At 45.2% G+C, this 22,144-nt stretch overlaps 1 protein-coding gene across 2 annotated transcripts in view; it reads right to left on the reverse strand.

The window, feature by feature from the left end:
- GNMT (glycine N-methyltransferase) overlaps positions 1 to 22,144 on the reverse strand; it is a 195,817-nt gene that overhangs the window by 101,077 nt on the left and 72,596 nt on the right. For both annotated transcript variants that reach the window (XM_033938861.1, XM_033938862.1), the window contains exon 5: positions 21,591 to 21,708. In XM_033938861.1, the coding sequence (XP_033794752.1) occupies positions 21,591 to 21,708 (118 nt within the window). The remainder of the gene's footprint in view (positions 1 to 21,590; positions 21,709 to 22,144) is intronic.

Below are 22,144 nucleotides of genomic sequence, written 5' to 3' on the forward strand. Positions count from 1 at the left end.
CCATGAGAGCATCATACACTACTACATCAGTAGAGATGGTAATGATGTTATCCCTAAAAGAACAGGCCCAGGACAGGATATAGGCTTCCAAAAAGGGATCTACTCACCCAAACTTCCAATATCGCAAAAACAACAGAAATTACTGTTACATACAGAGAAACCTCAGCTACATCAAACTTATTGAGAAAGCTTCCCCACAAGAGAATCTGAACCTACCAATTACTGGGCAGAGAATAATCCCAGGATATGAAACAAGAATACACAGAGGGTCAGAAAGTGGCCATTTCAGGTCATTTGTTAGCTGCTATTGCCATATCTAAATGCTGAATCCCAGAAATAGGAGAGGGCTGTGTGATTCAAAGCTTTTCATATGAAATGTTACAGTGCAGCAGTCACTTATGAGAAAGGATAAAAAGGATTATGGCACAAGTATTGCTTTGCCTCCCTGCTTCAGAGCAAAAGGTAGAGAGGTGTCTGCAATTCAAGATAACATTGAAACAGATCCAACTCTCTTAATCATTAACTGCTTAGACAGGGACTGAAAGTAATGTAATCAAAGCCAGAGACAGGCTGATGGTTCCTGGCTGGTATCACAGAAGCTCAAGTCAGGAATCTGAAGGGTAACTGCTAAATTACCTCCGGTTATTTGAAACCAGTCTGCCTGGCTAAATAGCAAGTGAGAATTCTAAAAAGAAACATAGAAACATGATGGCAGATAAAGGCCAAATGGCCCATCTAGTCTGCCCATCCGCAGTAACCATTATCTCTTTCTCTCTCCAAGAGATCTCACGTGCCTATCCCAGGCCCTTGTGAATTCAGACACAGTCTCTGTCTCCACCACCTCTTCCGGGAGATTGTGTTCTTGGCGTTAATGTCTTTTCTAATGATATATTAAAAAAAAAAAAAAAAGACTGTTCCTTATATTCTATCCAAGCATAGCTTCTGTCCTTGTTAGATGGACTAGGAAGAATCTTTTTAAAGCTGCAAAAAGTAAAAGCATGAGATCACACATACATTTAAGAATTCAGACTAGTTTGGGCTTACTGGGCATGCTTCTCCACAGTCCTGCATAAATGACAACAAGGAGTCACACAGCTTTTCCTCAAGATGCTGTCCAGCAGAATATTAAAATTAAGATAGACGTCTAGTAATGACAACACAAAGATCAGTTGGCCCAGCTGTCTTCCTCTCTGGCAAATGAGCACATAATTTTCCATATTTAAAACCACAAAGTCTCTTACTGGATGTCACAAACTTAAAAGTTGGACAAAATATCTACACATTGCTGCTCATCATGTGGGAATGTTCTATTTTAGTGCACATCTCGGAGGATGGAAGCACATGCTCTGCCGGAGGGATTTGACCATCACATACCTACTTCACTGTAACTGTCTGGCTGATCGTTCAGAAAAGCAATTACAGACAGCAGACAAGCAAAGGCTGCAATGCTGTGTCACACGGGATCTTGTGCAGCATCCCCTTTTCCTTTAAATAGGGGTTGTTTTATAGCTCATCATTGGGGTTATGGAGGAGAGATACTTTCTTCTGCACATTACTTTCTTCTTCCAAGGTCTCAGCTCTAGTCACACCATCTTCAGCCTTCCCATCTTTTGATGTCTTGGTTGCCCTATTCCCTGAAGCTTCTCTCTCTTTGTCTCTCTTTTTTTTCTTTTTCTTCTCATCCACAGATGAGGAGTCACCTTTCTTCCCCTGCCATATTTCAGACAGGCAGCCTATGAAAAACAAAACAAAAACATACAGATCATAATATGCTTTATACAAGGCCCCACTTTTTCCATTTTTCCTCAAAGACAAGAGGAAATCAGTGTAATAAAAAGGACTACAAGCTTTCTGTGCAGAAAGTCTATTTTCATGAAGAGATGTCTGAAATACTGCTCTCAGCCACTCCTGGGCTTCTACAGACCTGAAAAATTAGAAATATCAAAAACTGGATGTCCATTAACAAACTACAATTAAACACCTCCAAAACAGAGCTCCTTTGGATCCACAAAGAACACTGTACCTACTCTGGGCCCTCTATTCTCTGGGAATCTATGACCCTACCTGCAAAGGACTAAGTATGCAGCCTGGGGATACTTCTTGACTCAAACCTATCACTTTCCAATCATATCTCTTATGGTCTCATTTTCATTCTACTATTTTTAGCAACTCTGAAAAATAAGAAACTACTTCTCTGAACCTTTCTTTACCAAACTTCTCTTGCTTTTGCCTCTCCTGCTTAGACAACTACAATGCACTATTCAACAGATTGACAACAAAAAAATCTACATATCTAACATGTACAAAACACAGCAATTACTGTATATTCTTGAATATAAACCGACTCAAATATAAACCGAGGTAACCTTTTTTCCCCCAAGAAAAGGAGGAAAAAAGGTTGATTTGAATATGAACTGGGGGAGGGGCTCAATATTCAAATGCAGTGCCCTGCACCCAGCCCCCCCTTCCTGTCCTGCTAGGCTCTGCACCCTGTTCGCCCTCCCTCCCTAACAAGCTGTTCATCCAGCCCCCTCCCTTACTCACTCGCCTACCCTGTCGGTCTCTGCACCCAGCCCCCCCCTCCTTCTATGATCTGCATCCAATCCCCTCCCTCTCCTATTGGTCTCTACATCCAGCCCCCCTTCCTTCCCTGTCCTGAAAGGTTCTGTACCCTGTCCCCCTCCCTCCTGATGCCTTATGGGCCTCCACCAAGCCTGCTGTAACTCCTGGTGGTCCAGCGGTAGACTGGGACAGGAGGTGTCACTCCCGTCTTCTGTTCTGGCTGACTCTCAGAAGTTTTTAAGTTCAAGTTCAAGTTTATTGGTGTTTGATGAATCGCTTATTCAATTTGCTAAGCGATGTACAATTTTCTAAAAAACATAGTTATAACATCAAATAAAATAACAAGAGACTTACAGGTAAAACCAATATGAGTCGGGGAGGAAAGAAGGGAAAAGTTACATAAGAACATAAGAAATGCCTCCGCTGGGTCAGACCTGAGGTCCATCGCGCCCAGCAGTCCGCTCACGCGGCGACCCATCAGGTCCAGGACCTGTGCAGTAATCTTTTATCTATACCCCTCTATCCCCTTTTCCAGCAGGAAATTGTCCAATCCTTTCTTAAACCCCAGTAACGTTCGCTGCCCTATAACGTCCTCTGGAAGCGCATTCCAGGTGTCCACCACACGTTGGGTAAAGAAGAACTTCCTAGCATTCGTTTTGAATCTGTCCCCTTTCAACTTTTCCGAATGCCCTCTTGTTTTTTTATGTTCTGAAAGTTTGAAGAATCTGTCCCTCTCTACTCTCTCTATGCCCTTCATGATCTTGTAAGTCTCTATCATATCCCCTCTAAGTCTTCTCTTCTCCAGGGAAAAGAGACCCAGTTTCTCCAATCTCTCAGCATATGAGAGGCTTTCCATCCCCTTAATCAGTCGTGTTGCTCTCCTCTGAACTCTCTCGAGTAACACCATATCCTTCTTAAGGTATGGTGACCAATACTGGACGCAGTACTCAAGATGCGGACGCACCATTGCCCGGTACAGCGGCAGGATAACTTCTTTCGTTCTTGTTGTAATACCCTTCTTGATTATCCCCAGCATTCTATTCGCTCTCTTAGCGGCCGCTGCGCACTGTGAACATAAGAACATAAGAAGCGCCATCTCCGGATCAGACCTTCGGTCCATCAAGTCCGGCGATCCGCACACGCGGAGGCCCTGCCAGGTATACACCTGGCTTATTTTATAGCCAACCATATCTTTATATGCCTCTCTCAAGGAGATATGCATCTAGTTTGCTTTTGAAGCCTAGGACTGTCGATTCTGCAATAATCTCTCCTGGGAGAGTATTCCAGATGTCAACCACTCTCTGTGTGAAGCAGAACTTCCTGATATTAGTCCTGAACTTGTCCCCCCTTAGCTTCATTTCATGTCCTCTTGTCCGTGTCAAATTGGACAATGTAAATAATCTCTGCTCTATTTTGTCGATTCCTTTCAGTATTTTGAAGGTCTCGATCATATCCCCACGCAGTCTCCTCTTCTCAAGGGAGAACAATCCCAGTGTTTTAAGTCGATCCTCATATTCCAGTTTCTCCATACCCTTCACCAGTTTAGTCGCTCGTCTCTGCACCCTCTCCAGCAGTTTTATATCTTTCTTTAGGTAGGGAGACCAATGTTGGACACAGTATTCCAAGTGGGGTCTGACCATTGCCCTATAAAGCGGCATTATAACTTTCTCCGATCTACTTGAGATTCCTTTCTTTATCATGCCCAACATTCTATTTGCCTTCTTTGCCGCTGCCGCGCATTGTGCCGACGGCTTCAGGGTCCTATCTATCAGTACACCCAGATCCCTTTCTTGTTCACTTTTTCCCAGAGTTGCACCTGACATTCTGTACTTGTATTCCTTATTTTTACTGCCTAAATGCATTACCTTGCATTTCTCCACGTTGAACTTCATCTGCCATTTCTCCGCCCACTTTTCTAACCGACACAAATCTCTCTGGAGTTCCTCACTGTCCTCCTGCGATCTGATTGCCCGGCAGAGTTTTGTGTCGTCTGCAAACTTGATGATCTCACTGGATGTTCCGTTTTCCAGGTCATTGATATAAATATTAAAAAGGATCGGCCCAAGTACCGAGCCCTGGGGTACACCACTAGTCACTTTCTCCCAGTCGGAGAACTTCCCATTAATGCCCACTCTCTGCTTCCTGTTATCCAGCCATTTGCCTATCCATCTTTGTATATCTCCCTCTATGCCATGGCTTTGTAGTTTCCTGAGAAGTCTTTCGTGTGGGACTTTGTCAAATGCTTTCTGGAAGTCCAAGTATATTATGTCCACCGGCTTTCCACTATCAATTTGCTTGTTTACGGTCTCAAAGAATTGGAGTAAATTCGTCAAACACGATTTCGCTTTCCTGAATCCATGTTGACTGGGTTTCATCAAGTCGTGTGTGTCCAAGTGCTGAACTATGCTATCCTTGATCAGTGATTCAATCATCTTGCCGGGGACAGACGTAAGACTCACAGGTCTATAGTTGCCCGGTTCTCCTCTTGATCCTTTCTTGAAAATTGGTGTGACGTTCGCTTTCCTCCAGTCGTCTGGTATCTGACCAGTTCTGATTGACAGGTTTGCAAGTTTTTGCAATAACTCTCCAATTTCAACCTTCAATTCCTTCAAAACTCTCGGGTGAATTTCATCCGGTCCAGGGGATTTGTCACTTTTAAGTTTGTCGATCTGGTAGTATATCTGATCTAAGTTCACTTCAAATGTGGTGAGGCTGTCCTCTATTTCTCCTGTAAACAGTTTCTCCGCTTCAGGTATTGTTGAGGTGTCCTCCTTTGTAAAGACGGACGCAAAGAAGGAATTTAGTTTGTCTGCGATTTGTTTATCTTCCTTGATGTACCCTTTTCTTCCCTTGTCGTCCAGGGGTCCCACTGCCTCTTTTGCAGGTTTTTTCCCTTTCACGTATCTAAAGAAGGGCTTGAAGTTTTTGGCCTCCCGGGCTATTTTTTCCTCATAGTCCTGTTTTGCTTCCCTCACCGCCTTGTGACATTTCTTCTGTTCATCTTTATGTTTGTTCCAGGCTTCGGTTGTCTTCGTGCATTTCCATTTTTTGAAAGAGTCCTTCTTTTCTTTTATGGCTTCCTTCACCGTCGGCTTCATTGTCATGTCCACCATTACCCCCAAGTCCCTTTCTTGGGTACTCTCATTCAATAACATCCCTCCCATCGTATAGCTGTGCCTCGGGTATCTGATTCCCACATGCAATACTTTACACTTCTCAACATTGAACTTCATCTGTCATCTCTCTGCCCATTCCCCCAATTTGTCCAAGTCCCTTTGCAATTTTTCACAGTCCTCCTTTGTCCGAGCTTCACTAAATAGTTTGGTGTCGTCCGCAAATTTTATTATCTCACTCTTTGTTCCTGTTTCTAGATCATTTATGAATATATTAAATAGCAGCGGCCCGTGCACTGAGCCCTGCGGAACACCACTCGTGACCTTCCTCCAGTCTGAGTAGTGTCCCTTCACCCCTACCCTCTGTTTCCTACCCGCTAACCAGTTTCTGATCCATCTATGCACGTCTCCGTCCACCCCATGGTTCTTCAGTTTCCGGAGTAGACGTTCATGAGGCACCTTGTCAAAGGCTTTCTGGAAATCTAGGTATATGATGTCTATGGGGTCTCCTTTGTCCATCTGTTTGTTAATTCCCTCGAAGAAGTGCAATAAGTTGGTCAGACACGATCTCCCCCTGCAGAAACCATGTTGGCTGGTTATCAGAAGTTCGTGTTTTTCAAAATGTTCATCAATTTTTTCTTTTATTAGTGCTTCCGCCATTTTCCCCGGAACAGAGGTCAGACTCACCGGTCTGTAGTTTCCCGGGTCTCCTCTTGATCCCTTTTTAAAGATGGGCGTAACGTTGGCTATCTTCCAATCCTCCGGAATCACACCTGTTTTCAGAGATAGGTTGCAAATTTGCTGTAGTAGTTCCGCTATTTCCTCCTTTAGTTCCTTCAGCACCCTTGGATGGATTCCATCCGGACCCGGGGATTTGTCAGTTTTTAGTTTTTCTATCTGTCTGCGCACATCATCAAGGCTCACTTCTATGGATGTTAACTTTTGTGCTTGAATTCCATTGAAGAATTGCTCAGGTTCCGGTATGTTGGTTGTGTCTTCGTTTGTGAATACAGATGAAAAGAACATGTTAAGTCTTTCTGCGACCTCTTTCTCTTCCTTAACCGCTCCCTTCCTATCTCCGTCATCCAGTGGTCCCACCTCCTCCCTAGCCGGCTGTTTCCCTTTAACATATCTAAAGAACGGTTTGAAATTTCGTGCTTCCCTGGCTAGTCTCTCTTCATACTCTCTTTTGGCTTTTCGAACCACACGGTGACATTCCTGTGCTCTCTCCAGTTTACCTCAGTTTTGTCCCTTTTCCATTTTCTGAATGAATTTTTCTTATTGCTTATCGCTTCCTTAACTATTTTAGTTATCCACGCCGGGTCTTTTATTCGACTCTTGTTGCACCCTTTTCTGAATCTGGGGATATATAGATTTTGCGCCTCGCTCACCGTGTCCTTGAAAAAGGACCAGGCATGTTCTACCGTCTGCCATTTTTGGGAAGTGTTCCTAAGTTTCTTCTTTACCATTCCCCTCATTGCTTCGTAGTTACCCTTCCTGAAGTTAAAAGTTGTCGCTATGGTTCTCTTTCCTTTCAGTATTCCTACTTCCATCTTAAACTTGATCATATTATGATCGCTGTTTCCCAACGGTCCCACTACTTCCACTTCCTTTGCAGGTCCCCTTAGCCCATTTAGGATTAGATCTAGAGAATGACACGGTGGCGGTTTACCCGCGGCCACCGCATTTTAGCCGTGGGTCACCGCCGAAAACGGGGAAGAAAACTAGCAGTCGCTGCGGCGACGGGGACAAGGCCATTCACCGCCCGCGGGGCGGTGAATGGGTCTTGTCCCCGCAGTGAGGCATGAAGGATCGCGCGGTCCCCGCAGCTCACACCCGCCTGCCCAATCGATTCTAGTGTTTAGCCAGCTCTCTCCCTTCTCCTCACCTTAGTTTGTAGATTTTCTTTTTCGGCGACCCGCACGCTATCAGAGAGCCGCGCACCCGCTGCTGCTCAGTTTCGATCTTTTGCTCTGACGCAACCGGAAACAGGAAGTTGCAGCAGAGCAGAAGATTGAACACTGAGCAGCCGCGCATGTGCGGCTCTTTGGGAAAGCGTGCAGGTCGCTGAAAAAGAAAGCCTGCAAATTAAGGTGAGGAGAAGGGAGAGAGCTGGCTAAACACTAGGATCGATTGGGCAGGCGGGTGGGGGCTGCGAGGACCGTGCGATCGCTAGTGTTCCCGGCTCAGACTGTAAGGAGGGAGTGAAAGGGAAAAGGATTCTGGGCCAAGGTGATGAAAACGGAAAGAAAAACCCACAGCAGGAAAGAAAGGGAAGGACAGGCAGGTGAGCCAGATGCTAGAAGCAGGGGGGGGGGGAAGAAAGAGGGAAAAAAGCTAGATGGGGTTGAAAAGAAGAGACACACTGGTATGGAAGAGGAAGATAGGGGAAATCTGGACACAGGAAGGTAACTGAAAGAGGGGAAATTATGTGCATGGGGCATAGGGACAGAGACAAAAAGGGGACATGCCATGGGGATGGAATATGGACACAGGGGGGGCAATGGCAGATACATAGGGGAGATATTAGAAAAGTATATAAAATCGTACCCGTTTGAGGCTTTTATGTATGCAGCGGTGACGGTGACGGGGCGGTGAATGGGGTTGCAGTGGCGGTGACGGGGCGGTGAATGGGGTGGCAGTGGCGGTGACGGGGCGGTGAAGGGAATGGCGGTGACGGGGCGGTGCAGAGGATGGTGAGACGGGGACGGGGCGGTGACGGGGACCAATTTTTTCACCGTGTCATTCTCTAATTAGATCCAGAGTGGCATTTCCTCTTGTTGGTTCTCTAACAAGCTGTTCCATGAAGCAATCTTGTACAGCCTCCAGAAATTCTGTCTCCCTAGCGCATCTTGAGCTTCCAAGCCTCCAGTCTATCCCAGGGTAGTTGAAGTCTCCCATAATAACCGTGTTACGCCTTTGCATTCTCGCTTCATCTCGGCTTCCATTTCTTCATCGATATCTCCGGTTTGTCCGGGTGGACGATAGTATAGGCCTATCTTTATTTCAGGCCCTTTCCTTCCTGGTATTTTAACCCATAGTGATTCTAGCTTGTTGGCCGTCTCCGCTGTGTCCATTCTTGTCGATTGTATGCTTTCTTTTATGTATAGTGCTATTCCACCGCCTTTCTGTCCTGACCTGTCCTGGCGATAGAGCTTGTACCCCGGCAGTGCTGTATCCCATTTGCTTTCCTCATTCCACCATGTTTCAGAGATTCCAATGATGTCTATGTCCTCTGCAATGATCATGGCTTCTAATTCCCCCATTTTGTTTCTTAGGCTCCTTGCATTAGTATATATGCAATTTAGCTCCTGGAATTTTGTTGCCTTTAATTCCTTTCCCTGTGCTTCGGTCTTTAGATTCTTCTCTTTGGCTACAATCTTTCTAACCTTCTCTTCTTGGTTAGTCGACTCCTGTAATTTGTCCATTGTTTCTTCCCAGCCTTTTTTCCCCTCAGTATCTTCACGGGATACCTTTTTCCGAAACATCGACGCTTGGTCGACTGTCGGCTTTCCCCTTCTTCTTAGTTTAAAGCCTGTTCTATTCCTCTCTTGACATTGTTTGCTAGAAGTCTAGTTCCCGCTGTGCTCAGGTGCAATCCATCTCTCCTGTAGAGCTTGCTCTTGCCCCAGAACGTCATCCAGTTCCTCACGAAGTGGAATCCTTCTTCCTCACACCATCTCCTCATCCACGCATTTATTGATTGTAGTTCATCCTGCCTTTTCACATCTGCCCTTGGTACCGGTAGGATCTCTGAGAATGCTGTCTTCTGGGTCCTCATCTTCAGCTTCCTTCCCAGAATCTTGAACTGTTCTATCAGCGAACTTCTTTTGTAGTCTCTCCTGCTGACATCATTTGTCCCAATGTGGATCATTACTGCGGTCTCTTCCGTCTCCGCACCTTCCAGGATCTTTCCAATTTTGTCCACGATGTCCTTGGTTCTCGCTCCTGGGAGGCAGGTCACCAGTCGGTCCTCCCTCCCTCCTGCTATGTGGCTGTCCACATGCCTCAGGATCGAGTCCCCCACTAGGATCGCTGATTTTCCCTTCTTCAATGTTCGCTTCGGTCTCAGGTCAATGTCCTCGGTGTGCTTCGCTCTCTCTTCTTCTGGGCATCGACTGGTCAATTTCTCTTTGTGGGTGTCTTCTTTGAGGTCTTCTGCTTCTTGTTCTCCCTTCGATGTAGGTGTAGCTTCTTCTATCATCTGAAGCTCGTTCTCTTCCACCCTCCTCTTGTATGCTTCTTCAATGAATTTCTCAAGTTCCCTGACTTCCTCCTCGATGTGTCTCTCGCTCGTGAAATCTTCAGCTGTCCTGACTGGGTCTTCCGTGGTGTAAAGTCCTTCTAGTTCCTGTATCTTGTCCTCTAGTCGCTTGACTTCCTTCTTCAAGCTTTCCAGTTCCTGACACCGACCGCATACATATGACTGTCTCCCTGAGGGGAGGTAGTCATACATATGAGAGTCGGTGCAGAACACTGGAAAGCTCATCTTCTGGTTTCCCTCTGCTTCCATAGTCGTTCCTACTTTAAGATAACACTTAAGATTACGTGCTCCTTGTGTGCCTGCTTTCTTCAGCGCTTTCTTCTTGTGTGTGCTGCCTTCGCTCTACCTTACTATACTTTGTTTGTGTTAGTTCTTTGTGTGCCTGCTTCTTGCCTTCTTCTTGTGTGTACTGCCTTTGCTCTACCTTACCTTACCGTTGTTTGTGTGTGTCGTTCCTTCTGCGCCTGCTTCTTCCGTACCTTTCAGTCTTTCCCTGGTGTTCCTGGGTGTAGTAACTTGGCCCTTCTTGAGGCCTTTCACAAAGGCGCTCTCGCTAAGGCGAGCGCCTTTGCCGCGCGCCTTCGCCGGGTGCCGAACGGCTGGGTGCCGTTGGCTCCTCCCCCTTTAAGGGTTAGTCCGGTGCTGCCTCTGACGCGGGGGGGGGGGGGGGCGGAGCGAACTCTCGCCGCTTCCCCGAGTCTGGTTCCTGCTGTTACTGCTTCCTTTCTTCGGTGCTCGGCATTTATCGCCTACAAACATTTAGGAAAGCAGGAGGCAAAAGAAGACTATCAGGACAGGTCTAAAGCTGTCAAGAAGGCAGTCAGAGAGGCCAAGCTCCGAATAGAGGAGAATCTAGCGCGGAACATTAAGAAAGGGGATAAATCCTTCTTTAGGTATATTAGTGACAGGAAAAGAAACAAAGATGGGATAGAACGACTCAGGAAATCGGACGGGAATTATGCAGAATCGGATTCCACTAAGGCCGAGCTACTAAATGAATACTTCTGCTCGGTTTTCACCTGTGAGGCACCGGGATCCGGTCCACTTTTACAGACAAGGGAAAGCCAGAAAGATCCGTTTCAAGACTTCAAGTTTACGCCCAGTAGCGTCTACTGCGAACTTTCAAGACTCAAAGTGAACAAAGCCATGGGACCAGACAACCTACACCCCAGGGTGCTCAGAGAGTTGAGTGAAGTCCTGGCGGAACCATTGTCTGTGCTCTTCAATCTCTCCCTAAGCACGGGAAGAGTCCCCTTGGACTGGAAAACAGCTAACGTTATTCCACTCCACAAAAAGGGCTGCAGGACAGAGACGGCAAATTACAGACCGGTAAGTCTCACATCCATAGTATGCAAGCTCATGGAAACACTGATCAAACAGAAACTTGATACAATACTGGATGAAGAAAATCTACATGATCCCCATCAACATGGATTTACCAAGGGCAGGTCCTGCCAATCAAATCTGATTAGCTTCTTCGACTGGGTAACAAGACAACTGGATGCCGGGGAGTCCCTGGACGTAGTGTATTTGGACTTCAGCAAAGCTTTTGATAGCGTCCCACACCGCAGGTTATTGAACAAGATGAAATCGCTGGGATTAGGGGAAACACTAGCTGCATGGGTTAAAGATTGGCTGAGCGGTAGAATTCAGAGGGTGATGGTAAATGGTACCCCATCCAAAACATCAGATGTGACCAGTGGAGTGCCACAAGGCTCAGTCTTAGGTCCAATCCTATTCAACATATTCATAAGTGATATGACCCAAGGGCTCAGAGGAAAAATATCATTGTTCGCCGATGACGCCAAACTGTGCAACATAGTAGGTAAAAGCACTATGCCTGACAGTATGACGCAGGACCTACTACTATTAGAACAATGGTCATCGACTTGGCAGCTCAACTTCAATGCTAAAAAATGCAAAGTGATGCACCTGGGTAAAAGAAATCTGTGCAGGACTTACACGTTAAATGGTGAGACCTTAGTTAGGACCACGGAAGAACGGAATTTAGGAGTAATCATTAGTGATGACATGAAAACTGCCAATCAAGTGAAAAAGGCTTCATCCAAGGGTTGTATCCGTAGAGGTTTTATCAGCAGGATGCCAGAGGTCATAATGCCACTGTACAGGTCCATGGTGAGACCTCATTTGGAATATTGTGTTCAATTCTGGAGACCACATTACCAGAAAGATGTGCTGAGAGTTGAGTCAGTTCAGCGGATGGCCACCAGGATGGTCTCGGGGCTTAAGGATCTTCCGTATGAAGTAAGGCTGAATAAATTGCAGCTGTACTCACTTGAAGAACGAAGAGAGAGAGGAGACATGATTGAGACATTTAAATATATCACGGGTCGTATCGAGGTGGAAGAGGATATCTTTCGTCTTATGGGACCTTCGTCCACCAGAGGGCATCCGCTGAAAATCAGGGGAGGGAAATTTCATGGGGACTCCAGAAAGTATTTCTTCACTGAGAGGGTGGTCGATCATTGGAATGAACTCCCACGGCAGGTGATTGAGGCCAACAGCGTGGCAGATTTCAAAAATAAATGGGATATTCATGTGGGATCTCTAATGAGGTAAGGGCAGGAGGTTGGGGGAAGGGTCACTGGAGTGGGCAGACTTGATGGGCTTTGGCCCTTTTCTGCCGTCATTTTTCTATGTTTCTATGACGCTGTCTTCCTCCCCACTGAGCAGTGAAACGCTGCCTTTCTCCTCACTGCTCCTCTTCTCCTCTCTTCGGCACCACAATTCTTTCTTAGAGAGAATAAACACAAAGGGGAAAAACAAAAGGAAGGGTAAAGAGTTGAAAGGTTAAAATGTTTAGTTGTATAACTAAAGTTTAACTGTTAAAAGCGTCTTTAAAAAGATAGGTTTTTAAGGATTTTTTAAAAGAAGTGAGATCCTTTTCTTCTCTAATATATTGAGGTAATGAGTTCCACAATTGAGGAGCCATTACAGAAAACATATCGTGTCTTCTGGTGCCTACAATTTTCAGGGATGGAATAGTTAGAAGATTTTGAGAAGTGGAGCGCAAAGATCGTGAAATATTAAGAGGAGTAAGCATTCTGGATATGAATAGGGGTTCGTTAAAAATTAACGTTTTATAAACTAAAAGTAGTAACTTAAAGGTGATGCAGTGGCTAATTGGCAGCCAGTGGGAATCAATCATTAGGGGTGTAACGTGATCATATTTTTTGGCGTTATGGATAAGTTTAATAGCTGTATTTTGAATAATTTGAAGTCTTCTTTTTTCCTTTTGGGTGATGTTTAGTAAAAGGGAATTACCTCTTTCCTCTCTCTCCCGCATACCTTTCGAATCCCTGGTGGTCCAACGGTGAACAGCAGAAAAAGTGATTTTCCTTCGCTCCTGTCCCTACAGAGCTGCTAGCTGATTGGTTACTGCAAGGAGATGGAAGGGATCCCTCTAACAGAAATGAAGGTGAGGGGTATGAGAGGAAATAAAAGTTGTTCAAAGTTGGCTGAGGCAGGTGACGGAAGGGATCTCTCCTGTTCCGACAGAGACCTGCAACAGGTTTGGGAGGGGTGCAGGTCAGCGCTGACCCGAATATAAACCGAGACCCCCCACACCTATGACTCAAGCCCTATCGTAAGCCCACTGGCTACGCATAACCAAATGCTGTATACTATTCCCATTTCTTGCCAAGCTACTGGAATCAACTGCCTCTACATATCAGATCCCTTGAAGGGCTTTTGAACTTTAGTAAAACAATAAAATCTTACCTCTTCACCTAATTCCCTTTGCCTATTAACTGAATCGTGGAATGTCTCTTCCCCCCAGCATTGTCTAATAGACTACAAGAACATCATACCCTCCACTCTACTTCCTCCAGCTTGAATGATTCCCAGTCTATCCCTCCCAAACAAATGTGTATTAAATGTATATGGATCTAGATTATTTATTTATTTATTCAATTTTCTATACCGTACTCCCAAGGGAGCTCAGAATGGTTTACATGAATTTATTCAGGTATTTAAGCATTTTTCCCTGTCTGTCCTGGCAGGCTCACAATCTATCTAATATACCTGGGGCAATGGAAGGATTAAGTGACTTGCCCAGGGTCACAAGGAGCAGCGTGGGTTTGAACCCACAATCTCAGGGTGCTGAGGCTGTAGCTTTAACTACTGCGCCACACTCTCCCCTCAGAATGACACGGTGACTGCTACCCATGGCTAGCAATGGGTAACCTGCTGGAACGGGGAAGAAAAAAAACTGGTTGCTGTGGGTACGGGGACAAGGCCATTCACTGCCCCGTGGAGCGATGAATGGCCTTATCCCCGCAGTTAAGTATCTTGCATGCGTTGCCTCACTTCTCATGCCTCCCAGTCAGCAGCCCTCACGAATGCGCGGTCCAGCAGCCCCCTTTCTCCCAATCGCTGCGGTCCAGGCATCTCTTCCCCTGTCAGGGCATCTCCCTTCCTCCCTCCCTTCCCTGGCGATTTTCAGTTTTCTCTCTCTGAAGGCCCAAGCCTTTTCACAAATCATGCTAGCGGCTGCCCTGAAACTTCTCCTCTGATGCAACTTCCTGTTTCTGGGCAGCTCGCGTCAGAGAAGTTTCAGGGCAGCCATGCATGTGATTTGCTAAATGGCTTGGGCCACAAAAGAAAGAAGAAGGGAGCCAGCAAAGGAAATAGGAAGGGAGAGAGGTAGATGCCCTGATGAGGGGAAGAGATGCTTGGACCATAGTGATCGGGAGGGGCCTGCTAGACCACGCAAATGATGCTGAAGGGAAGTGGAGAGGGGGAGGTGAGAGAGTGGAACAAACACTGGATGGAAGTGGGGAAGTGAGAGAGTGGAATAGATGCTGGGTGAAAGTGGGGAGGTGAGAGAGAGGAGAGCACATACGTGATGGAAAGAGGGGGATGGAAAGAGGGGATAAAGAAAAAAAAAATGGCACATGCTGGATTGGGGAGACAGATACCAGATCTGAAGGGATAAAAGGAGGAGAGAGATGTTAAACACCACCTGGGAGAGGGAGTGAGAGAAAGAAGGGAAGAAGATAGAGATGCCAGACCAATGGGGAAGTGGAGGGAAGAAGATGGGTGCCAGACCAACAGGCGAGGGAGGGAAGAAGATGAGTACCAGACCAATGGAAGAGGGAGGGAGAGATGGAAGGGAGAGGCGGACATTTTCTGGTAGAGGCATAGAAATAGAGCAGATGCCATATGGAAGAGGTAGGGAGAAGGCAGACAGTAGATGGAAGGAAGAGAATGACAAGAAGATGAGGAAAGCAGAAACCAGACGACAAAAAAAATTATATTTATTTTATTTTTGCTTTAGGATAAAGTAGTATTGTACCTGTGTTGATAAACGTTTATAAACAAAGCCCTGCCATGCGCTTCTCAGCTGTTTGCTCCCAATTGGAGGTGACGTCAGGGGATGAGTGTATTTATAGTGTGGGTTGAACGCCGCGGCCATCTTTTGGTTATTACCGGCGTGTTTAGTATGAAAGTTAAACTATGGTAAGTTTTGATAATTGATTTTAAATGTTTTGATATTAAGCAAGTAATATTCTACACTGACAGGTTTTTCTTTGTGCTTTATGCTCCCGCAGACTCCCCAGCCTTGATAAAGATAAGCGAAATGCGTTGGCAAGGGGGAATATTACCTTAATGCTGGGACAGCACTGGTGAACCATGCAGATCACAGATTGCATATTCTTAAAAGAAGTTAAGTGGTCTAAATATTTAAATTATTAATAACATAAGTGAAAAGAATAAGAATGACAATATAAAAACAAAAATATTTAAAAAAATATATAAACAATGAAATATGAGAATACCAGCAGGGATTAATGACGAATTGACAGACCGGATGAGTATCTTAAACTCTAAGGTCAATATCTGATATTCCGTTGCTACAATTCTCTTGTTGCATTTTTATGAACACTTTTCTAAGTCACCCACTGAATTTGTATTATCCCAGGACAAGCAGGCAGCCTATTCTCACATATGGGTGACCTCCAAGCTAACCAGAATGGGATGGTGGGAGCGTTGGCAACTTAGGAGAATACATTTTATAATACTCTTTGGCCAAAATGGCCTTCCCATCTGGAGAAAACATCCAGACAATAGTGAGAAGTGAAAGTATGAACCGAGGACCAAGTGGCAGCTTTGCAAATTTCCTCAATAGGTGTAGATCTGAGGAAAGCTACTAAAGCTGCCATTGCTCTGACTTTATGGGCTGTGACTCGACTCTGTAGTTGTAATCCAGCCTGGGCATAGCAGAAAAAAATTCAAGCAGCCATCCAATTGGAGATGGTACGCTTAGAGATTGGAGGTCCCAACTTGTTAGGCTCGAAGGAGACAAAAAGTTGAGGAGCAGTTCTGTGTGGTTTGGTGCGTTCCAAATAGAAGGCCAAAGCACGTTTACAGTCCAGAGTATGAAGAGCTGATTCTCCAGGGTGAGAATGAGGCTTTGGTAAAAATACTGGAAGAACAATGGATTGGTTGAGATGAAATTCTGAAACCACTTTAGATAGGAATTTAGGATGAATACGAAGGACCACCTTGTCATGATGGAACACAATGAAAGGTGGATCAGCAACTAAAGCTTGCAGCTCACTGACTCTTCAAGCAGATGTGAGGGCAATGAGAAACACCACTTTCCAAGTGAGATACTTCAGATGAGCCGTAGACACTGGTTCAAATGGAGGCTTCATCAATTGAGCAAGAACAACATTGAGAACCTAAACCACTGGAGGCGGTTTGACGTTGAAAAGTCCTTTCATGAATCTGGAAACCACCGGATGAGCAGAGAGGGGTTTCACTTCAATAGGCTGATGGAAAGCAGCAATTGCACTGAGATGGACTCGAACTGATGTAAACTTGAGGCCAGAGGTGGATAAGTACAAAAGATAATCTAGCACAGAAGATAAGGAGGAATGTTGAGGCTCCTTATCGTGAGAGATGCACCATGTAGAAAATCTAGTCCATTTTTAATGGTAGCATTGTCTAGTGGTAGGCTTCCTAGAAGCCTCTAAAATGTCTCTTACAGGTTGAGAAAACTGAAGAGGAGTTATGTTGAGAGCTACCAAGCTGTCAGGTGTAGAGACTGCAGGTTGGGATGAAGCGGAGATCCCTGACTCTGTGTAAGCAGAGACAGAAAAATGGTAGAAGACATGGCTCCCTGCTGCTGAGTTGAAGTAGAAGGGAGTACCAAGGTTGTCTTGGCCACCGAGGAGCAATCAGAATCATGGTGGCATGAGCATTCTTCAACCTGACAAGAGTCTTGAGAATGAGAGGGAACGGAGGGAATGCATACAGGAAGAGATTCGTCCATTCCAGTAGGAAAGCATCTGCCTCGAGGCGATGAGAAGAATATATCCTGGAGCAGAACTGAGGCAGTTTGTAGTTGTGGGGAGCTGCAAAGAGATCTATCTGAGGCGTTCTCCACTGTGAAAAAATGTGATGTAGGGGCGAGGAATGGAGTGTCCATTTGTGAGGTTGCAGAAGACGACTCAAGTCCGCTAAGCAATTTTTCGCCCCTTGGATGTAGACAGCTTTTAGAAAGGTGATGTGGCGGATTGCCCAGTCCCACACCTTCAGAGTTCTTGACAAAGGGAGGAAGATCCCGTCTCTCCCTGTTTGTTGACATAGTACATGGCCACTTGGTTGTCCGTCCGAATGAGGACTACCTGGACGTGAAGATGTTGAAAAGCTTTGAGAGCGTTGAAGATCGCTCTGAGTTCCAACAGATTGATGTGACACCGACGATCCGCAGTGGTCCAGTGGCCTTGAGTACAGAGACCATCGAGATGAGCGCCCCAAGCGTAGGTCGAGGAATCTGTTGTGAGGACCTTCTAATGGGGGGCATTTGAAACAGTAAATCTCTGGAGAGATTGGAAAAGAGAGCATCCACCAACGGAGACTGCCTCAAGGAAGGAGTGACTGCAATGTGTCGAGAAAGTGGGTCGCAAGCCTGCGTCCACTGAGATGCCAGGGTCCACTGAGGAATTCTGAGGTGAAGTCTGGTAAAAGGAATCACGCGTCTCGCTGAGATTGAAGAGCGGAAAGACATTGCATGACAGAGTTGAAGGAGAGCTTCCATACGTTGTTGTGGAAGGAATGCTCTGAGTTGGATAGTGTCCAGAACAGCTCCGATGAATTGTAGATTCTGAGAGGGCTGAAGTTGGGATTTGGGAAAGTTGATTTCGAATCCCAAACTTTGTATGAACCACGTAGTCCATTGGGTCGCTACAATAACTCCCTGAGATGTGGAATCCTTGATGAGCCAGTCTAGGTAGGGAAACACCTGTAGACCATGGCTCCTTAGAGCTGCTGTTACTACTTCCAGGCATTTGGTGAACACTCTGGGAGATGATACCAGGCCAAAGGGTAGCACTCTGTATTGATAATGCAGATGCCCCACCCGAAAGCTGAGATATTGACAGGAGGCCGGATGAATGGGAATATGAGTATAAGCTTCCTTCAGATCCAGAGAGCATAACCAGTCGTTCTGATCTAGAAGGGGATAAAGCAGGGGTGTCCAATGTCGGTCCTCGAGGGCCGCAGTCCAGTCGGGTTTTCAGGATTTCCCCAATGAATATACATGAGGTCTATTTGCATGCACTGCTTTCATTGTATGCTAATAGATCTCATGCATATTCATTGGGGAAATCCTGAAAACCCGACTGGATTGCGGCCCTCGAGGACCGACACTGAACACCCCTGGGATAAAGGGACGCCAGGGACAATATGCAAAATTTTTCTTTGACTAAAAATTTGTTGAGAACCCTGAGATCCAAAATGGGTCGCAGATCGCCTGTCTTCTTTGGAACAAGAAAGTAACGGGAGTAAAACCCCCTGTTCTGCTGTTCCGAAGGAACTGGTTCGATGGCAAGGAGACGAAGCAGAGCTTGAGCTTCCTGAAGAAGGGCGGTCTGGGATGGACTGGAAGGATACTTTCTTGGAGGAAGCTCTGGTGGAACCTGAGTGAAATGAAGAGAGTATCCTTCTCCAATGATTGACAGCACCCAGAGGTTGGATGTAATTATCTCCCATCGATGATAAAAATAATGGAGACGACCTCCAATGGGGGAAAGAGAAGACAGAGACAGAACGGTGGAGGTTATGCTCCGTTTTAAACAGTCACAAAGGCTGCGCAGCCTTAGGTGCAGCAGAAGGCTGAGGTTTCTGTTGCTTCTGATTCTGCTGTTTTTTGAAAGGCGGACGAGTGTAAGGAGCCGCTCTCGGAGCAAAACACCTCTGGAAGATTGGAGAGGGCGTGCAGGCTTGGCAGGAGCTGGCTTAGGCTTTGGTCTGACAATAGATGCAAACGATTTTTCATGTTCAGACAATTTCTTGGTGGCAGCCTCAATAGATTCATCGAAGAAGTCATTGCCTACACAAGGAATATTAGCTAAGCGGTCCTGAAGATTAGGGTCCATGTCTATGGTGCGAAGCCAAGCTAGGCAGCGCATTGCTACAGAACAAGTAGTCGCCCTGGCAGACAACTCAAAGGCATCATATGAAGACTGGAGAAGATGTAATCTGAGTTGTGACAGAGAAGCTATGACTTCTTGAAATTCGAAGTGCTTTTATGTATCTAAATAGCTGAGAAATTTAGGAAGGAGATCAATGAGGAACTTGAAATAAGTGACAAAATGAAAATTATAATTGAGAACTTTAGAGGACATCATAGCATTTTGGTAAAGGCGACGTCCAAACTTGTCCATGGTTTTCCCTTCCCTTCCAGGAGGAACAGTGGCATAAACTCTGGAAGGATGGGATCTCTTCAAGGAGGAATCCACAAGCAGGGACTGATGAGACAACTGCGGATTCTCAAATCCTTTGCAATGTAGAGTTTTATACCTGGAGTCCAACTTGCCTGGAACAGCGGGAATTGCATAAGGAGTCTCCAGGCATCGTGTAAAAGTCTGAGACAAAAGCTTATGAAGGGGAAGCTTAAGTGACTCTGCAGGAGGTTGAGGAAGATGCATGACTTTGAGGTACTCCTTAGAGTATTTAGAATCAGCATCTAACTGAAGGTCCAAGTCAGCAGCCATCTGACGAAGAAAAGAAGATAAAGATAGCTGATCTGCTGATGCTTTGCCTCGTAAGGGACTCGAGGACCTCGAGGCAGCCTGGGTCGAAGATGAAGTTTCGGCAGGAAAATAGTCATCAAAAGAATAAGGAGTCTTGGATGAAGCAAGGACAAGCGTTAAATAAAGCATGTACCAAGATACTAATGGGGTGGGCGGAGTCAGCAGCCCCGCCGCTTTGTGGCGGCAGAAGAGAGACTTGGTAACAGCCTGAAAGTAAAAATAACAGTCAACCGTCACAAAATTTAATTAAGCAGACAACACTGGTCCTGGGGGCTGTATGCCCAATATCTCTGATAAAGTCTCACTTTCATGTTTAAAAAGTCTTAACTACTCTCTCCTAGCATCGGGTATCTGGGGGGTGGGGTCGTCTCCCTCCCATCTATTACCACAATGGGGACCTGTGAGTCTTCCCCTAACGATAACATTGCGGGCAAACTTACGGGGTCTAATGATCTAGTACAGATGCAAATTACCAGCAAGTGTTCATGTATATCATCAAACAGCCTCATCCGGACCTTTACACAACTCCCCATGCCAGATTCCATCAAAACCTGCTCAATGGCAGGTGAATCCATGATGGCAGGCACTCCAGTAAGTAGAAATGCCTAGCATGGATCTATCCCCTCCCCCAAACCAATTCCTCAGCATCAACACCTCTTTGGACTCTATTTTCTCATACAACCTGCCAATCTTGTTCACAAGTTGAAAAAAAAAAATTCCCAAAACTTTGGGCAATCCCAGTTGTATCCCTGTGTCATTCTCTACTTCTGACAATAGGAGATCACCAGCGACTAGGCAAAGTGATGCATCTTGTACAGAAGCTGCTAAGGTTTTATACAATTCAGAGTGGGTGCCCATCTTAAACTGCATCAAGGCGCTTTTCATGAATTCTCAGATTCTTTTTTAAACTTAGAAATTATTACATTTTATTCACCACACTGACAAATAACTTTAGGCTTAAAAAAATAAGTCCTGATCTCAGATGAATAAAGACTTTGGTGATCTTCATAAAAACATGATGGCAGATAAATGCCAAATGGTCCATCCAGTCTGGCATCTGCAGCATCCACTACCTCCCCCTCTTCCTAAGAGATCCCAAGTGTTGTCCCACGCTTTCATAGAAGGTGGGAGGCTTTGCTTCCAACGCTAAATCTACCACTGTGTCTGCTCACTTCACTTTAATGACCCTCAAGGGAAAAGTATCAAGTTTCAAGTTTATTTAGATTTAATGGTTCGCTTAATAATTTCTAAGCGAATTACATAACAGTTTAATAGGGATAAAACAATCAATTAAAAATAAAAATATTAAAAGAAAAAAACAACAAGAAACAGGGACGATGCAGACTAACAATACAGACAAGACTGGAATAATTGGGAAAGAACATAAGGGAATGAAAGTTACAAATTTGTTGTATTCCCATTGGGAAGAGAAGAAAATTGTAAAGGATGGGAAAAAACACTAAGGATGGGGTATTAAAAGAGTATGAGGAATATTCTGTTCTGCTTGCTGAATATCCCATAAATGACTGTACAGCAACTTGGGAAATATTTATATAGAAGATACTATGTAGAATGGAATACCTATACCTGTCTCAGATTCCTTTAGCACATGTTTGGCACAGAGAAAGCTAGTCAGGTCTTCCTCCTGGTGGTTTTTATACCAGTCTTCAATGATCTCTTCATATTCTTCCACCAGGACATCACACTAGGAAAGAAAAAAAACCAAAACATTCTACTAAGGCTTTACCAAATATTCATATTTAATTTGATTTGACCCCGAATACGTTGTTTGTATCCAGTCGAACAACAATTCAAAATCCAGGGCTCCACCGCGTTAAATCCTACTGAAATAATAAGAGGTGTATTTGCAAAGCACTTAGACTTACAAAGGTTCCATAGTAACCTATGGAACTTTGTAAGTCGAAGTGCTCTAAAAATGAACTCCTTGATCTCTAATTTCTCCTTCTCCTCTTCTGCCAATTCCAGACTTCGTTCCTGTCTTCTAGCTACCCCCTATACCTGGAATAACATACCCAAGTTTGTCCATCAGGCCCCTTCCCTTCCCTTGTTTAAAAACAGACTGAAAACTCACCTTTTTGATATAGCTTTCAATCCTTAACCCTACTCCTCTGCCCTCCTAC

The sequence above is a fragment of the Geotrypetes seraphini genome, chromosome 3 (genome assembly GCF_902459505.1).
Source record: "Geotrypetes seraphini chromosome 3, aGeoSer1.1, whole genome shotgun sequence".
NCBI classification, from domain to species: domain Eukaryota; kingdom Metazoa; phylum Chordata; class Amphibia; order Gymnophiona; family Dermophiidae; genus Geotrypetes; species Geotrypetes seraphini.